The sequence below is a fragment of the Bombyx mandarina genome, chromosome 22 (genome assembly GCF_030267445.1).
Source record: "Bombyx mandarina strain Sakado chromosome 22, ASM3026744v2".
Taxonomy (NCBI): Eukaryota; Metazoa; Arthropoda; class Insecta; order Lepidoptera; family Bombycidae; genus Bombyx; species Bombyx mandarina.
The window spans coordinates 8,680,996-8,699,341 of NC_143228.1; the positions used below are offsets into that span (position 1 = coordinate 8,680,996).

Genomic DNA, 18,346 nt, shown 5'->3' on the forward strand with positions numbered 1-18,346 from the left:
CACTTAACATCAGGTGGGCTGTGAGCTGGTCCACCCATCTAGGCAATTAAAAAAAAAAAAAAAAAAAATTACTGGTGCACAAAGAATTAAATAAATAATTGGATCATAATCTCAAAGTGACTAGTGCATTTGTGATTAGCGTTCGGCCTGTGATTTCTATAACCTCCAGTACAGTGACCTTTTACTGCGACACCCAAGAAGAACATTAAACAACAAGCACTAAAATAATACAAAAATGTATTAGGCATAAATTCAATAAAAGCAAAAACTTGGTAACAAAATATGTATTTAGTGGAAACATAACTATAGCCATGAAAATTCATATTGGTTCATCAAATATATTACTGTCCATGTAATCAAGACCATCATCTGCATTAATGTGCGAGATAAAAAAGTTTCCATGGGTAGTACTATAGTCATATTTATTACACACACAGTAATGTACACTTTTGCCACAGGTTCTACATTTAGTACAATGTTTCATAGTAATTTGATCAGGAAACTGACATTCTGTAAAGTTTCCTAATTCATGCTTATACTGAAAATCAACTATTGAATTCTCAAATAAGTTATTCAGTATAAAATCATCAACACTTTCAAATGTACTTAAATGGTTGAAAATTTGTTTTTGCTGCTTGGTCAATACTTTTTCTAACATAAAGACTAAATGATGATGATAGCACTGAAATGTTATTCTTTCAATGTTTTTATTCTTTAATTCCATCCACATTTTCACACAACTAAGTGGAGTTTTTGTAATACCACTGAATAATGCAGGATTAGACAAAAGACCCCCAGCCGCCATTACACCACTACACTTTACTACTTCATATAAGTGGTTGGCATCATTAAGATTCTTGACACCACCGTTTGCTACCATTGGGACAGATAAGGCCTCTCTGACCTCTTTTAATCCATTTATATCTACAGGACCACTACTTTTTTGTGCGATTGTTCGTCCATGTATTGTCAAAAATGTTACTCCGCATTTCTCTAGCTGCTGGCACAAGGTAACAGTTTTTTTTATATCATTCAAAAGTCTTATTTTCACAGATATACTAAATTTGTTGGGCAAAACATTTCTTAGTCCTTTTACAATGTCATAAATTATTTCTGGTTTAGATAATAAGGAACATCCATAGCCATCTTTCATTGCCCATTTCTGAGGACACCCACAATTTAAGTCCACCCCGTCAACATATGGATAAACTAGTTTTGAAGCATCCACGAAATCGTCTCGGTTATTAGCAGCAAATTGGGCTATCACAGGAAAGTCTGTTGTTGTTGTCATAAACTCATTAGCTCTAGCTTTAGAATTTTGACAAAAAGAATCTGCCAAAATCATTGGAGTGAAACATAGATCTGCATTAAAACTGAAAAATAAGAATGATATGAGACAAAATAATAATGAGACTCCACCAATTTATTTTAATTAAAAATTAAAACTTAATTTAAATATTTTCAGAGACCAGCACATTCAAAGCTGCAGTGCCAGTACAAACAGATTTCAATTACCTTGCTATCAGACACTAAACATATTAACCTTACAGGACATATTTTTAAGGACATATTAAAATTGGTCATGTTTGTCCTACTGGTCGGAATTAACTTCCGTTGAAAGAGCAGAGATAGTGATTTGTGTAGGTAAATTGTAAGCTGATAGATGGACGATTATACTACAATCACTTAGTGTGATGGCTGAGAGCAGACATACGACAAAAAATTAAATTGTACAAAAACAATTTCGAAATTAGATAAATCAACAAGTCGTTAAATACTCACTTCCTTACTAAAGTTCTAAAATGAACTTTGCTGTATCTGACCATCGGGGCACATACTTTCAAATATGTTTTATTTAATTTAGCATCAGTAAATTTTTCCATAATATCGCAGATTTCTTTCATCGTTACAGAGTTTACAGACTGAGTTTACATTTACAATTCTGATATCTACTAGATATATTAAATTTTATTATTTGTTTACAAATAATGAGTACACCACATTGTTTACAATCTTCACAAACGTTAAGGTTAGGCTAGTGCCGTACTTAGTACCCTGGTAGATCCTATGGTCCCGTTTCCTTGGCCGGTCTGAATACCTACAGAATACAGGGATCAACACTTAATTATTTTTTTTAAATCCCACTTAATTATAATTTTTTAATATTTTATGGCCGGTATTCTGTTATTTTAGCCAAATATTTATTATAATAGTACAATTAAACGTAAATGTAATTAATTTGATTGCACGACTTCTCGACTTATCTTATAAAGAAATTGTAATTCTCAGTAAATTCTCATTCTTTTACTGAGATTTTTTCTTTTTATCTTTTCTAACACCTGCGCTCTCTTCCTCCTCTCATTTCATTTAAAAATAAATATTAGTTATTTCCTTTCCGTTTCACTCCTCATTCAAATGATATGACTTTTGCCTTTTATTGCCTTGGATTTAGCATTAAGGGTTAAGTAAAAGGCTTATTACCTTTGGCTAAATTTAGTCGACTGAATTCAATCACTACTGAATCAGTGAAGTGTAATAGCATTAAGTAAGTTAGCCTACTAAATTCAATAGCAAGGATGGTTTCTGACTGACTAAATCATATAAAAGCCTAATTAGAAACGCATTTAGGAAGGTTTAATCGCATTTAGTTACTTAATGCTTTCAGTCGTCCCATAGCTCTCCGTGCGTAAGGACGTTTTAGTTTGTTTTTTACTTCCGAATAAAAAGTATTAATTTCGGTCGCCTTTATTTAATGTTCCAGACTGTTGGAGTTTGAATATAAATGTAATGACAGGCAACACTTGGCACATTATTACAGATTTCGAATATTAGAATTACTTTAAATGTTTAAAAAACAGATGATTGTCTTCTCGTAAGAAAAAGTCAGAACTTCTCATCTAGACACGGTCAAAGAAACATGTAAGAGTTTTATAAAAATATAAGGATAATAATTTTATAATGGTGTAACAGTGTTCAAATGGTATAACAGTGTTCAAAGTAGTCGTCGTGGCCTAACGGATAAGACGTCCGGTGCATTCGTGTTGAAGCGATGCACCGGTGTTCGAATCCTGCAGGCGGGTACCAATTTTTCTAATGAAATACGTACTCAACAAATGTTCACGATTGACTTCCACGGTGAAGGAATAACATCGTGTAATAAAAATGAAACCCGCAAAATTATAATTTGCGTAATTACTGGTGGTAGGACCTCTTGTGAGTCCGCGCGGGTGGGTACCACCACCCTGCCTATTTCTGCCGTGAAGCAGTAATGCGTTTCGGTTTGAAGGGTGGGGCAGCCGTTGTAACTATACTTGAGACCTTAGAACTTGTATCTCAAGGTGGGTGGCGCATTTACGTTGTGGATGTCTATGGGCTCCAGTAACCACTTAACACCAGGTGGGCTGTGAGCTCGTCCACTCATCTAAGCAATAAAAAATAAATAAAAAAACTATCTGTAATATAATTATAATGAAGCAGTGTGTTTTTAAATAGCTCCTCATCACCTACAGAATTACAGAACCCAATCCCCTCAAAATTTAACCGTCCAACACAGACATTTATAAATAGCCCGAAATGTTTCAGGGATAGTTTTTGTCATCAGGGGTTGGGGTATTGAGGATCTAAATTTTAAATCTTGATACGAATTTCCTGTTGCATGAAATCTTAATGTTACAACCAATCTTTCTTTTGGACTTATACTATCGTAGGGTTAGATATGTAATAGTTATATAGTAGATAATATATAATAGACTATCGTAGGATAGTATCCTGCTTTTGAATAAACGGTGTCACAAGGTTTAATATTAGGTCAAACGAGCTCGAATCCATTTAAAGATAATTTTTGAAGTCTGCTGGTTCTAAATAACTCATAATGTTCATATTTGCTACATCAACTGGGATGAAATTTGAGATGGGGATGAAATATAATCTCAGTAAAATGGTGGACATTTACTGAGCCTTTTTAGTGAACTTTTTGGAGGATCCCGAGAAGTTACGTCCAGCGGCTTTGTTTCATTTTCCCACATTTGTGCACTTTCAAAGATATTAAACAGTTAATAGACCACCGTTATTACACATTTAAACCTGAAGAAACTATAAATAGACAAAATAAAACAAATCACACAACTTCACTCCTCGCGTTCCCGCCAAAAACTTAATTTAAATGTATCAACACTATCAACATGCACAGAGAATTACTTACATTGATTAGCATAAATAGGTAGGTATGTACCTACCTATGGATTTACTTAAAAGGCTTATTACATTTGGCTGAATTTAGTCGACTGAATTCAGAAGCAAATTTAGAAGCTTCTGATTACACTGTTCTAAATTCAGTTACTGAATCAATTGTCAGTTTAAACGCGACGAAGTAAGACGTGTCGTGTGCGTAAGAGGATGGCCCCAGTATTGTCTAGATAACATTAGAATTTTTGTTTTTTTTTCAATTTCTCATAATAAAAAAAAATAAAAACAAGAATATCAGTGAATAAATATTTATTGCTGTGCGGAATGTTAGCAAATATGAACATTATGAGTGATTTAGAACCAGCAGACTTCAAAAATTATCTATAAATGGATTCGATCGCGTTTGACCTATTAATAAACCTTGTGACACCGTTTATTCAAAAGCAGGATACTATCCTACGATAGTCTATTATATATCTATTACATATATAACCCTACGATAGTATAAGTCCAAAAGAAAGATTGGTTGTAGCATTAAGATTTCTTGCAACAGGAAATTCATATCAAGATTTTAGTTCTTCAATATCCCAACCCCAGATGACAAAAACTATCCCTGAATCATGTCGGGCTATTTATAAATGTCTAGCACATTGAATAAAGGCGACCGAAATTAATACTTTTTATTCGGAAGCAAAAAACAAACTAAAACGTTCTTACGGACGGAGAGCTATGGGATGACGAATGAAACCATTCAGTAACTAAATGCGATTACACCTTCCTAAATGCGTTTCTAATTAGGCTTCTAAATGATTCAGTCAGTCAGAAACCATCCTTGCTACTGAATTCAGTAGACCTACTTAATGCTATTACACTTGATTGAAATCAGTAGCGACTGAGAACAGTCGTCTGATTTCAGCCAAGTGTAATAAGCCTATAAACTAACCTAAAATGTGCGTGTTGCGATTCTCATAAATACTCATAATAGTCTTAATATAGATAGATTAGATAGCAGTAACACACGAGTGTAATAGATTTGTTTAATTTACTTGAAAAATGAAAAACATTTTTAACACTACATAAAAATACTGAATTGGATTTAATATAACACAGGTTTCGTTTAAATGGAGCCCAGAAAAGTGGATATTGGCGTTTTAGAAGAAAAACCTAGTTGGCTTTTACATCCAAGGTTCTTTCCAAGCAAAATTGGCGGAAAACCATCCTGGCTTAATCTGCAGGATCTACCGAAATCTAGTGAGCTTTTGTGTAAAAAATGCCAGGATCCTACAGTTTTCTTGTGTCAAGTACGTCATTTTAAACAATAATAACAAAGCATATTGAAAATATTTAAGGTCATTATTATAACTATTCTTTCAGGTTTATGCTCCGTTCGAAGATGTAGAAGATTGCTTTCATAGAACTATATTTATTTTCATTTGTAAAAATGGAAATTGTTGCAGTAAAAACAACACTGATAACTTTATTGTACTACGCTGTCAGCTTCCTAGAACGAATGATTTCTATTCCTATCAACCATATGAAGAAAAAGATGAGGTTTGATTTATTAACAGTTTTTATTTTGAGTTGTTTGAGTAATCAAACAACTCAAAATAATCTTAATAATTCTTAGTAATAAGAAGCTTGAAAAATCTATCCGAGTCATGGAATAATTCGCTTTAAATCTTACCAGCAGGTGTCAATCTTCTTGTTGACATCCCCCAAATAGTGTAGAATTAATTGTGGCATTCAAATTGCTCTAGTCAGTGGCCTAGAAGGTGCTGTACTTATTGACTTCAGAAGCTGGTGGAACTATTAACCCAACAGTTTGAATCCATCACTGGGGCCCAGAAGTATCAGTTGTGACTACTGTAAACTTTTCAAAATTTTTGTACAGGCTTAAATCCAGCTTGAACTACACAAATTTCCTTAGACATTCTTGACCCTCTTGAGATAATATGCTCTTTGAATACTATCTTTTGCTGCCTAAGTGATAGCAGTTACACAGTGAAATGAAGCTTACTTAGTTAGCCTCTGAATGCTCCTACAATTTAGTATCTTCAATTAGGGTTCATATTAAAATTCATAGCGTTATATAATCTAGGCAGAGAGCTTCTTCAGTATGCTGGTTATTGTACCATATGTTGTTCAGTCAAAATAAATCTCCAAAACTATTCATGTTGTAACCTCTAAGGGTTCTCTGGTAACCAATGTACACTGAGAAGGCTGTTAACTCCTTCAAACGTCTCCCAAATCAGATTCTCTTTTTGCTCAAAAACACTTATCTTTTAAATGGAGTGGTGACATTTGATCCAATCATCACCTCCCTGATTTTAATATTGCCATATGATTTTATATCCATCTGTTTCAACATCTGTCACATCCTTATGTTTTGTTTTATTAATTAACTAGAGACTGAAGCTTACCAAAAATATCCAATGAAATTATATTTGAAATAATAATAATTAGATTTAATATTATATTTATATTGTAGTTAGATAGAGGAAACACGGGATTACGCTATAACTATTCACTTAGGTTTGTAGATATTTTTCAGTTCAAACTACAATGGTATCTTTTGTATATGCAGCAATTTTTTATGAGGCAAAATAAATACTATCTTACTTTCTAAATACCAATTGTTTTTTTTTGAAAACATCTCTAAACTAACCATTTTTAAAAATATCTGATTGATTACTAGAATTGATGTCTTAAGCTGCTAAGCGTATATCGATCAAGCGTATACCTGCGGAGCGAATAGTAAACACTCGACATAGTCCTAAACACGTAATTTCGGATCCTCCCGATCCACTATCAGTGCTTTTAGGTACCTCAAGCACTGGTCACAGTTCTCGTCGAACCCATGGCTTGCGACGAAGGGTAAGACGGCCGGTGCATTCGTGTCGAGCAATGTATCGGTGTTCGAATCCCGCAGGCGGGTACCAATTTTTATTATGAAATACGTCCATACTTCTTCCACTTCCACTTCTTCTTTGACTTCCAAGGTGAAGCAATAACATCGTGTAATGAAAATCAAGGTCGTAAAATTATAAAGTGCGTAATTACTGGTGGTAGCACGTCTTAGAAGTCTGCACGGGTAGCTACCACCAGCCCACCTATTTCTGCCGTGAAGCAGAAATGCGTTTCGGTTTCAATGGTAGGGCAGCCGCTGTACTGTTAAAACAGACCTTACAACTCACGTATCGAGGTGGGTGGCGGCATTTACGTTGTATATATCTAGGGACTCCCGTTACCACTTAACAGCAGGAGGACCGTGAGCTCGTCCACCCATCTAAACAATAAAAAAAAAATAACCCATAGACATAGCCCACTGAGTTTCTCACCGGATCTTCTCAGTGGGTCGCGTTTCCGATCCAATGGTAGGTTCTGCGAGACACTGTTCTTGATAGAGCTAGTGTTAGCCACATCCCCAGGTTAGAGCCCTGTAAGCTCACATACACGTTGGTGAATCTAGTATGGCCCTCGAGGTCACTAGAATAGGTAGGAAAAAAGGCATATATGTATACCTATATCTGCACCATCATAAACAGTCACTCATTCAGAATATGCTACTAAAAATTAAATATTTTTTTAAACAATAAGTATCACTATGTAAAATTTTAATAGGAACCTTCCCACATAATAGGAATTCCCAATGGACAACTGGACAAAATTGTGTGATGTATGTGGTGCTAGAGGACCTGCTCATTGTTCAAGATGTAAGAAACTGTACTACTGTAGTAGGAAACATCAAATTATTGACTGGCAAAAGGGTCATAAAGAACAATGTCCACAACTGCAGGTAAATTTAACCAGTTTTGATTACAATAAGTAAGTGAGTACAATAATCTGATTATTATTACAATATTTAATAATTGGATTATTTGTTTTTCTTGGTTTGTTATGCTTAATGTAAATACATTTTTAATGTATCTATTAATAATTATAAAGCACTATTTCATTACATATTAGGTGATTGGGCCTTGAAAGGGTATTTATTTTTCAGATTCATCATTGCCTTGCTTTAACTGCTGGAATGGCATCTGTTTACTTATGTAGAAAATTAATCACCTTTACACGCATTCATAAATTGTTCTTTTCCATTTTTTTATTGGTCTTAAATAAAGTTCAGGAAATAATTGAATCTCTCTCTCTCTCTCTTCCCAGCTATTTACCATGGTAGTAGGGTCAGCTTTCCTTACTTTACTCCTCCACTTCGCTCTGTCTTCGACATCCTCATCAGCAACATTGTATTCCCTTTTGTCCTTCAGCACTACATCCTTCCACCTTGTTTTGGGTCTACCTCAAGGTCTCCGACCGGGGAGGTCGAGTAGTAGTGCCTAATTTCAAAGGTAGTCAGGTGGCTTCCTTTTTACGTGACCATACCATCACAGCCTACTTTCCTGCACCTTGTCTCGATGATGTCCCGTACACCAAGGCTTCCACGCACGTATTTGTGCAGTTGTAGAATGTAAACACCCAAAAAAATTAGGTAAAAGTGTCGACTTCCAGATAGAAATATAAAAAAAAGACCATTAAAACACCATTATTGTGCAGGACGAAATAGGATTTTATCAAACAAATAGAAATAATATAGTTAATAAGTAATTATGTAACAAAAATGTATAATCTTAAATTATTTAATATGCAATATGTTAGTGTATCAGATCAGAGAATGTGAATAGACCAATAGGAACAATTCGTGGAGCGCTTTCACTACGGTAACATACAGATCAAGGGACCCTCCAAAAGTGGCGCGTCGATAGCGCGTCGCGAGATGGGGTACTGAAATAAATATAAAAGGATGGCCATTTATAGGCAAAAACAGTTCCCAGTGAATCTTCGACAAAGAACCATCAGCAAGATAGAAACAGTTCTCAGCAGATCATCAAGACAGAAACAGTTCTCAGTGGATCTTCGACATAGAAACATCATAGAAACAGACAGTTCTCAGCAGATCATCAAGACAGAAACAGTTCTCAGTGAATCTTCGACAAAGAACCATCAGCAAGATAGAAACAGTTCTCAGCAGATCATCAAGACAGAAAAAGTTCTCAGAAGCTCTCCGACAAAGAAACATCAGCAAGACAGAAACAGTTACCAGCAGTTCTCCAATAGTACAGTTATCAGAAAACCACCAGTGAATCAGCTACCAGTGAACCAGACAGTTACCTGTGAAACCTCGCTACAGAAGCCGATACCCATCGAAAGAAACAGCCGTCTTCTACCAGCGCACAAACAGACAGCAAAAACCATTATTACACGACTCGGAAACAGCCATACAGACCGGGTCGTGTACATTTCATGGTCCATTCGAGCCGGATAGAGGACACATTTCATTATTCTCTCGAGTCGGGTAGAGGATACGTTTTGAAAAGGAAACTGGAACAATGCCGATAACGCGGTCAACAGGAAGTGGACGGATCGAAACTGAACAGTCGCCGCCCTCAGAAACCATAGCTACAACACAGAGCATGTGGACAGAAACAACCGCGAATACCGTCATGAGTCTGGTAGCCCCCACAACAGAATCATCGTGCGCAACAGCCAACACGGAAGCCACGACGAAACTCGCAGAGAAACCTGGGAACTCAAAAACAGAGGCCGTCAAACAGTATATAGTCAAACAGAATGACGTGCCAACAAAACAGCGCGCCGGTACAGTCAAAACTGACCGGTCGCGAAACAGAAAAGAACAGAAGATAGCCAAAGCTAGAGAAGAGCTCGCCCGCCTACAAGTGGAATTGGCAGCCGCCCGACTGGCCACGCTCGAAGCTGGATCTGATGACGAAAACAGCGAATCAGAATACAGTAAGTCAGAACTCGATGAAAGAGTGGGCACGTGGCTGGAAACCCAACCCACAAAAACAGAAAATGACGACCAGCATAATGAAAAACCGGCGGGAACCTGCGACAAACAAGACTTCTCAGATCTAACCGCAGCAATAACACTCGCCGTCAAAGCCGCCCGCGAACCAAGATACACAGAGTTGCCATTCTTCAACGGCAATCACCAAGACTGGCTATCCTTTCGCGCAGCCTATCACGAAACAATGAACTCCTTTACAAAAACAGAAAATATAAACAGACTCAGAAGGAACCTGAAAGGAAGGGCAAAGGAAGCCGTTGACGGATTACTTATAACAAACGCTGATCCGTCCGACGTCATAAGAAGTCTAGAAGCGCGATTCGGAAGACCGGAAACGATAGCCATAACGGAGTTAGACACGCTACGAGCTCTGCCAAGACTAACAGAAACACCAAGAGACATTTGTATATTCTCCAGTAAGGTGACCAACGCCGTAGCTACGCTTCGTGCATTAAATTGCACACATTACTTATATAATCCGGAAACTACCAAAACAATGTTAGAAAAACTCACACCAACACTGCGTTACCGATACTACGACTTCACCGCGGTACAACCGAAGGAGGATCCGGATCTGATTAAATTTGAAAAATTCATGAAAAGAGAAGCCGAACTGTGCAGCCCTTATGCACAGCCTGAACAGGCAGGGCACTACTCGCAGCCCGCACAACATAACAGACGCACACAAAACGTGCACATAGTCAGTGAGAAGCCATCACGAGCTAAATGTCCGTTATGTAGCAACACCGAACACACCACAACAGACTGCTACATATTCAAGAAGGCAGACTCAAACACAAGATGGGACATCGCTAAGAATAAACACCTGTGTTTCCGATGTCTACAGTATAGAAATAAAACCCACAACTGTAAACCGAACACGTGTGACATTAATGATTGCAAATATACTCACAACAAGATGCTACACTTCGACAGAAAAATTGAAAAAACAGACAACAGTGACAACGAAACAACAGAGAACATTAATTCCGCTTGGACCGGAAAACAGAAACAGTCCTATTTGAAAATAATCCCAGTCCAAGTACAAGGACCGATAGGCACGGTTGATACATACGCGCTGCTCGACGATGGATCGACGGTGACACTCATAGACGAAATCATTTGCAAGAAGACTGGAATAACAGGACCAATCGATCCGTTACACATACAGGCGATTAACAACATAAAATCAACGGAAACAAGGTCAAGAAGAGTCAACCTCACGCTCAGAGGCCTCAACAGTCGAAAAGAAATAATACAAGCGAGAACAGTTAACGACCTACAAGTAACAGCACAAAAAATACCAAAGGAACAGATAGATGAGTATTCGCACTTACGAGACATCAGTGACATCATCACGTACGAGAACGCGAAACCTGGAATCCTGATTGGCCAAGACAACTGGCACATGTTACTAACTTCAAAAGTTAGACGAGGCAACAGGAATCAGCCAATAGCGTCACTGACACCTCTAGGCTGGGTACTGCATGGAGGTCGCACTCGTACCCTAGGCCACCACATAAACTACATAAATCATGCTAGCGAAACCCAGGAAGATGATAAAATAGAAAATCTGGTAAAACAGTATTTCGCTATGGATGCGCTATGCATCACACCAAGAAAACCAAAAACAGACCCAGAGGAACAGGCGCTTCGCATCCTCAACAGCAATACAGTCCACACAACAGATGGAAGATACGAAACTGCTCTGCTCTGGAAAACAGATAATGTCAGTCTACCAGACAACTACAATAACTCGTTAAAGCGACTGATAAATATAGAAAACAAACTCGATCGTAATCCGGAACTGAAACAGAAATACACAGAACAGATGGAAGCACTCGTCGCGAAACGCTACGCCGAGCTCGCTCCGAAAACAAAAACAGAGAACAGAACGTGGTATCTACCTCACTTCGCCGTCGTGAACCCCCTAAAGCCGGAAAAACTCCGAGTCGTCCACGACGCCGCCGCCAGAACAAAAGGGGTAGCTTTAAATGATATGCTGCTTAAGGGACCGGACCTACTCCAATCACTACCAGGAGTGATAATGCGATTCAGACAGCATAATATAGCAGTAACAGCAGACATCAAGGAGATGTTCATGCAAGTGAAATTGAGACATGAAGACAGAGACGCGCTCCGTTATCTCTGGCGCAAAGATCAGCGTGATGACAAGCCCCCAGAAGAAAACAGAATGACCTCGTTGATCTTCGGGGCGTCAAGTTCTCCTTCCACAGCAATATATGTAAAGAACTTGACCGCCCAGAAACAAGAAGCCACGCACCCGGAGGTGGCAGTCGCAATACAGAACAGACACTACGTAGATGACTACTTGGATAACTTCAAAACTTTAAAAGATGCAGTGCACATAACAACAGACTTTCGTCGAAAACACGAAAGAAAGCCGACCTCGAAGACCTTCTGGACCGACAGTGAGATAGTGTTAAGATGGACAAGAACGGGATCACGCTCGTACAAACCATACGTCGCCCAACGCCTCACAGCTATAGAACACAGTTCAACAATAAACGGGAGGCGATGGTTACCCACGAAGCACAACGTAGCCGACGACGTGACCCGAGACGTCCCAATGTCGTACCAAAATGAACATAGATGGTTCAGAGGGACAGAATTCCTACGCCAACGAGAGGACTCCTGGCCGACGGAATCGGCGTCAGAAACAACAAAACCAATGGATAAAGTAAATATAGCAGCTGCAGCACCGGCGGGAGCTTCATGGCCGAGGCGTCGCCATGAAAAGTGGAAATGCCTGCCACGAAACACAGGCATGCGAGGGAGAAGTGATAGCAACATATCCAGGTCCCGACAACGAGGGGCGCACCGTAGACATCAAAACCAAGTTCTACGGAGACCAGTAAAAAAACTACTGATCCTGCCTGCCCATCGAAGAAGACCATCCTGCACCGAGAATAATGCGACGGACTCGCACGGCGGGAGTAATGTGCAGGACGAAATAGGATTTTATCAAACAAATAGAAATAATATAGTTAATAAGTAATTATGTAACAAAAATGTATAATCTTAAATTATTTAATATGCAATATGTTAGTGTATCAGATCAGAGAATGTGAATAGACCAATAGGAACAATTCGTGGAGCGCTTTCACTACGGTAACATACAGATCAAGGGACCCTCCAAAAGTGGCGCGTCGATAGCGCGTCGCGAGATGGGGTACTGAAATAAATATAAAAGGATGGCCATTTATAGGCAAAAACAGTTCCCAGTGAATCTTCGACAAAGAACCATCAGCAAGATAGAAACAGTTCTCAGCAGATCATCAAGACAGAAACAGTTCTCAGTGGATCTTCGACATAGAAACATCATAGAAACAGACAGTTCTCAGCAGATCATCAAGACAGAAACAGTTCTCAGTGAATCTTCGACAAAGAACCATCAGCAAGATAGAAACAGTTCTCAGCAGATCATCAAGACAGAAAAAGTTCTCAGAAGCTCTCCGACAAAGAAACATCAGCAAGACAGAAACAGTTACCAGCAGTTCTCCAATAGTACAGTTATCAGAAAACCACCAGTGAATCAGCTACCAGTGAACCAGACAGTTACCTGTGAAACCTCGCTACAGAAGCCGATACCCATCGAAAGAAACAGCCGTCTTCTACCAGCGCACAAACAGACAGCAGAAAATATTATCACACGACTCGGAAACAGCCATACAGACCGGGTCGTGTACAATTATAGCTTAGTTAATAATAATATTTCAAAAAATACGAAACACCCAGGACAAATACGAAAAGTATTTTATTAAAATTAAAAATTATTGTGAGAAACTGCCTTCCTTTTTTTGTGAATATCCTGCAGGCGGTAGGTGGTGTTGATGTGTCCCATGTGGTGTGTACCTACCATTACTAGCCTATTTATGTTTGATAGATTCATGTTTTCTGCTTTCCTAAAACTGACTTCCATTGTACGATATCAATAAGATATTCGAGTTACAAGTTTTATGGCTAAAAAAAACGAATAAAATTAAACTATAAGAAACGAGATATTTTAAAAATCTTTGAAAAGAATCTGACTGTAAATTAAATAGTAAAATGATTTTAATTATGTATCATAAATAATTATTAGTATCAGTAAATAAACTTTACAAGTGTTTTTTTTATATCTCAAATTCTTATATTGTGTGTATAATAAATCTTCAAATCAGAAATTTTAGTGGCATGACCTCATACTGAAGTTGTACATTATATCAATAACATAACTCTAAATTTTCAGTCTGGTGATATTGTGAGTACAAATAACTTCAAAATTACAAAGGCTGGACAGTCAGTACTGTTTAAAGAATGGGAACTGATTGTTGATGAAGAAGATGAGGTAAGCAAAGTAATTGACATTAGTATTACTTTACGCGAGCTAATGATACATGCCCCCTTTTTTTAAATTTTATCAACGCTCGGAATTTTCCATTTACGGATACCCAGTCCAGGGGGTAACGAACCAGGTTATATCGGACTCCGGCGCTTTCAGAGAGGAAGAGGAAGGCCGAGGTCCTCCATCTTCTCCAATTCCTCGCAGGAGACTACGCCTTAAACCCCATCGAGCTCCACCACACCAACTACACGAAACCTACGGTATCGCAGTGTGCGCCGAAAATCCGCCTTCGCCGGTTATCGTCCTGATGATACGATGGGATTTCATCCCCGGGATTATCTCGAAGGACGTCGTCACACGAGACACCGTGGACGCCGCACAGGAGCCACCGGACCGAGAGTCGAATACCCGGCACCCGACAGGCTCTATGGGGGCTGAGCGGGGTCTTCTCGCCCGCGCCGCCCACCCTGCCTTTGCGCTGAGGAGCCGAAGTGGGATCCGACTCGCATTCGCGCTCCTCAACCTCCCGGAACGCTATGACCAGGTCACAAAACCTGGCCATGGCCTGCCACGAGCTCAGGTCCTCTAACATGCGAGCGACGACAGCCCACAAGGAGATCCCTCCCCAGCACCGCGATGAGAGATCTCGCCGCTAGTGTGGTACATGCCCCCACCTATTCAGAGTTCATGAAACGGAGATTTGGATGCCTTGTTGAAAAACCAACGTAGAGGCTGCTTAATAGATTCTGTTCCCGCCATACACCATCAACATGTTGGGTTATAAATCCAAGTCCCGACCATAAGAAGGTACTCTGAACATAAGCAAAAATTGATTTTAAATCACTTTGGAACATGGAATACACCCATTCACACATCCCATCTCTAATATAACCTAAGATAAGCTAATTTTATTTTTAGGAAGATCCAAATAACACTGATATAAATCAAGAGATGGAGAAACTGAACAAAATGATGCAAGAAAAAAAAGTTGGCTCATTGAACAATATTAGCGAAAGTGAATTAGAAGAATACACAAGAACAGTACCTAATGACAAAGTGTTTAATAAATTTAGTAAAAGGGTTGCTAGACACCCAGAACAAGTTCTAAGGTATGACAGAGGAAGTCTACCCTTATGGATTACTAGTAATAATGACAGCTTAGTTCATATACCCAAATGTGAATATTGCAATGGTGAAAGGCAATTTGAATTCCAAGTAAGTATATATATAAGCTATTTCATATTTTAAATTGAATAATAGCATTTATTTGTAAATAATGATAAGTTCATTATATATGTATGTTCTGATACAAAAATCGTTTTACGGTGGATACAGTTTAAATACTTTCATGTTGCACACTCTTACTATGTTTTTTATGTCTATTTAGTTCCCAATATTTCATAGCAGTTGCTTATCTCACCATCATGGATAGATTAAAAGCTATGGGTAGAACAATAAGTTGATAAATCATTAGACCTTCTTTTTTTAAATTCATTTTTGGTACATTCACTCAGGGTAGCAATAGTTTTTTTTTAGATACCATACATATGCATTGCTTTTTGTTAAATTTATGCTGGAATCCACACACTTGAAAACTGGGCTGATCCCTGTTGAAGTTTTTGTATTTAGGTATTCCCATTGCATCTTTGACTCTCTGATTTCTAGTGGTGGTCAATCAATAATACTGTGGCTTATTAAATGTTGGTCAAATAACAGTTCATTAAAAAAACACTAAGTCATAAATGCCCTATGTAAGACTGTTGTTGAAAATGATGAAGAAAGAATAACCTGCAATATTTATAAATTTGCATATTTAGTGGTGGAGTGGTTGTATTGTATTACCCCACATGGGTATGTGCCACAATCTTTTTTATTCATGACACAAATCATTGCATGTCTTTGAAGTGGGTGGCAACATTTAAATGAATTAGACCATAAATATAAAAAATAATATGGTAAAAAGACCATTTAAGTCAATACGCTTTATTTTACAACAACATTTCTGTAATTAAAATAGGAATTGAGGACATGCTATCACATATATAAAACTTCTTTCTCTCGTTTCTTAATATAAATTTGAAATTAAATATTTTTAAAGAATTTTGTTGAGAATAACTCTATAATACTAATTATATCATTCAAAAGAGTGCTATTTATTTTGATATAACCTATTCTCAATTTTAGATAATGCCGCAACTGCTGAATTTCTTAGATGTTGGTGTAGAATTGAACAGCATAGACTGGGGAGTACTAGCTATTTATACTTGCAAAGCTAGTTGTAACAAAGGATCTGCATACATGTTGGAGTATATGATAAAACAAGATTTATCTGATTGAAACACTATTACTTGTTAAAGTAATTGAATTAAAAATGATTTTTACATCTACTTTTCTTTCACTGATTTCTTCCCATATTCTTCAGATACATATGTTAAAAAGTCATTCAAACCACTAAACTCTGTTCTTGATTGAGGTGGATTGTTCTTTGGTAATGTAGGCAACAAATTACCCATTTTCACTCTAAAATCCTTTAACTGAAATAATACAGTAAGATAAATGAATTGCATTTTGGTCATGAAACATTAGTTGTATTGGTGAACTCACATCTTTTGCACCAGAAAGTTTCCAAATGCCATAGCAAAGGAAACCAGTACCTGCAACAGCATACAGTGTACCCCATCCTAAGGCTCTTAATGCAAGTATGGCACCTGCGTCCCCAAGCTCAGCACCACCATGTAAGCCTAAAATCATTATATTAACACAAACCATAGTTCATATCAAATAATGAAGTTTAATACTTTGTATTTTTTTCATATAATACATAGATCATCACTTTAGTAATAATGTTGTTTTCTATCAAGGTAGCCACGGAGCAGACCAGTATACAAACAATGATTGATCACAGTTACTCATTAGGCTCAGTAAAGCCAATACGCTGTTTTGTTAAATGATAATGATGTAGATTTTAAATGTACACTAACCTTTACTGAAGTACTTAGGATCAGATTTTTTTGCAGTGGATAAAGTTGCGCTGAATCCGATTAACGCCGATATACCCGTGACTGATGCCAGAAATGCACCAGCTGAAATTTAAATTATTATCACGAAAAAAGACCTATTTTTATTAAAAATTGATTAGGGAATACTTAACTACTTAACTACTTAACTTTAATACGTTGCAGTCGTTCTTCCTCCATAGAATACGTTGAGAAATAAAAACTAGGATTATTTATAATGATATTGGGCTATTTTTCATTTGTATTTAGAGTCCTTCTTTCAAAAATTCGTGCAGCAAATTCTCACCTTCGGTGATTCTCACTCAACAATCATTCATATTTTCATTCTATTGTCAATATTGTCATAATCGTAGTAGTAGTAGTAGGGCTTTTCTCGAAGAGAAAGGCAATGGAACTAAGCCATACAGCCAATTCTTAAGTTTATATGTCATAAACGTCAAATGTCAATGTTTTTTTAAAAGGGATTTTATGACCTGATAACTATGACCTTATGCCTTATTTTAATTTATATTCTTATTTTTATGAAAAATGATAATATGAAGTGAAATGAAATGAAGATGATTAATTTGAGATGTTAAACAGCGGGGATGAAATAAAATGAAATGAGATATGGGATGAAATATAATTTGAATAAAATGGTGGTCATTTACTGAGACTTTTTTATTTTTTGAGGATCCCGAGAAGTTACGTTCAGCGGTTTTGTTTCATTTTCCCATATTTGTGCACTTCCACAAATACTAAACATTTAATAAACCACCGTTTTTACACTTTCAAACCTAAAGACGAATTAGACAAAATAAAACAAATCGCACAACTTCACTCCTCGCGCTCCCGCCAAAAAGTCCAGTGCATGGTACGAACGAAGATTATGATTCACAGGCTACAGTCAAGATTGTGTAGTAATATGTAGTAAAATTCAGTATATTCAATGTA

At 37.5% G+C, this 18,346-nt stretch overlaps 3 protein-coding genes across 4 annotated transcripts; 1 reads left to right on the forward strand and 2 right to left on the reverse strand.

Moving 5' to 3' along the window:
* Window positions 1-269: 269 nt before the first annotated feature.
* On the reverse strand, window positions 270-2,071 carry Dus4 (Dihydrouridine synthase 4). The gene is made up of 2 exons (XM_028176010.2): window positions 1,783-2,071; window positions 270-1,373 (listed from the first exon to the last, which is right to left on the reverse strand). The coding sequence occupies exons 1-2, from the start codon at window positions 1,902-1,904 to the stop codon at window positions 320-322; spliced, it is 1,176 nt and encodes a 391-aa protein (XP_028031811.2). The 5' UTR covers window positions 1,905-2,071; the 3' UTR covers window positions 270-319.
* Window positions 2,072-5,006: 2,935 nt separating this feature from the next.
* On the forward strand, window positions 5,007-16,783 carry Zfrp8 (Zinc finger protein RP-8). Of its 2 annotated transcripts, XM_089737102.1 has the most exons (7): window positions 5,007-5,209; window positions 5,296-5,486; window positions 5,560-5,736; window positions 7,826-7,981; window positions 14,301-14,399; window positions 15,315-15,611; window positions 16,581-16,783. In XM_089737102.1, the coding sequence occupies exons 2-7, from the start codon at window positions 5,307-5,309 to the stop codon at window positions 16,731-16,733; spliced, it is 1,062 nt and encodes a 353-aa protein (XP_089593228.1). In that variant the 5' UTR covers window positions 5,007-5,209; window positions 5,296-5,306; the 3' UTR covers window positions 16,734-16,783. The 2 variants fall into 2 exon arrangements, with proteins under 2 accessions (XP_089593228.1, XP_089593227.1); XM_089737101.1 differs by having other exon boundaries at window positions 5,136-5,486.
* Window positions 16,364-17,755, reverse strand: LOC114244230 (transmembrane protein 242). The gene is made up of 4 exons (XM_028175983.2): window positions 17,563-17,755; window positions 17,378-17,479; window positions 17,001-17,137; window positions 16,364-16,930 (listed from the first exon to the last, which is right to left on the reverse strand). The coding sequence occupies exons 1-4, from the start codon at window positions 17,591-17,593 to the stop codon at window positions 16,781-16,783; spliced, it is 420 nt and encodes a 139-aa protein (XP_028031784.2). The 5' UTR covers window positions 17,594-17,755; the 3' UTR covers window positions 16,364-16,780.
* Window positions 17,756-18,346: the final 591 nt, after the last annotated feature.

Excerpts from the sequence above, each read along its gene's own strand:
- Dus4 (XM_028176010.2), bottom strand. The coding sequence starts at position 1,904 with ATGAAAGAAATCTGCGATATTATGGAAAAATTTACTGATGCTAAATTA. Across the intron at positions 1,374-1,782 it reads TTTAGAACTTTAGTAAGGAA|TTTTAATGCAGATCTATGTT; the intron begins GTGAGTATTTAA and ends CTTATTTTTCAG.
- Zfrp8 (XM_089737102.1), top strand. The coding sequence starts at position 5,307 with ATGGAGCCCAGAAAAGTGGATATTGGCGTTTTAGAAGAAAAACCTAGT. Across the intron at positions 5,487-5,559 it reads CTACAGTTTTCTTGTGTCAA|GTTTATGCTCCGTTCGAAGA; the intron begins GTACGTCATTTT and ends CTATTCTTTCAG. Across the intron at positions 15,612-16,580 it reads AAAGGCAATTTGAATTCCAA|ATAATGCCGCAACTGCTGAA; the intron begins GTAAGTATATAT and ends TCTCAATTTTAG.
- LOC114244230 (XM_028175983.2), bottom strand. The coding sequence starts at position 17,593 with ATGGAGGAAGAACGACTGCAACGTATTAAAG. Across the intron at positions 17,138-17,377 it reads TCCTAAGTACTTCAGTAAAG|GCTTACATGGTGGTGCTGAG; the intron begins GTTAGTGTACAT and ends TAATGATTTTAG. Across the intron at positions 16,931-17,000 it reads AACTTTCTGGTGCAAAAGAT|TTAAAGGATTTTAGAGTGAA; the intron begins GTGAGTTCACCA and ends GTATTATTTCAG.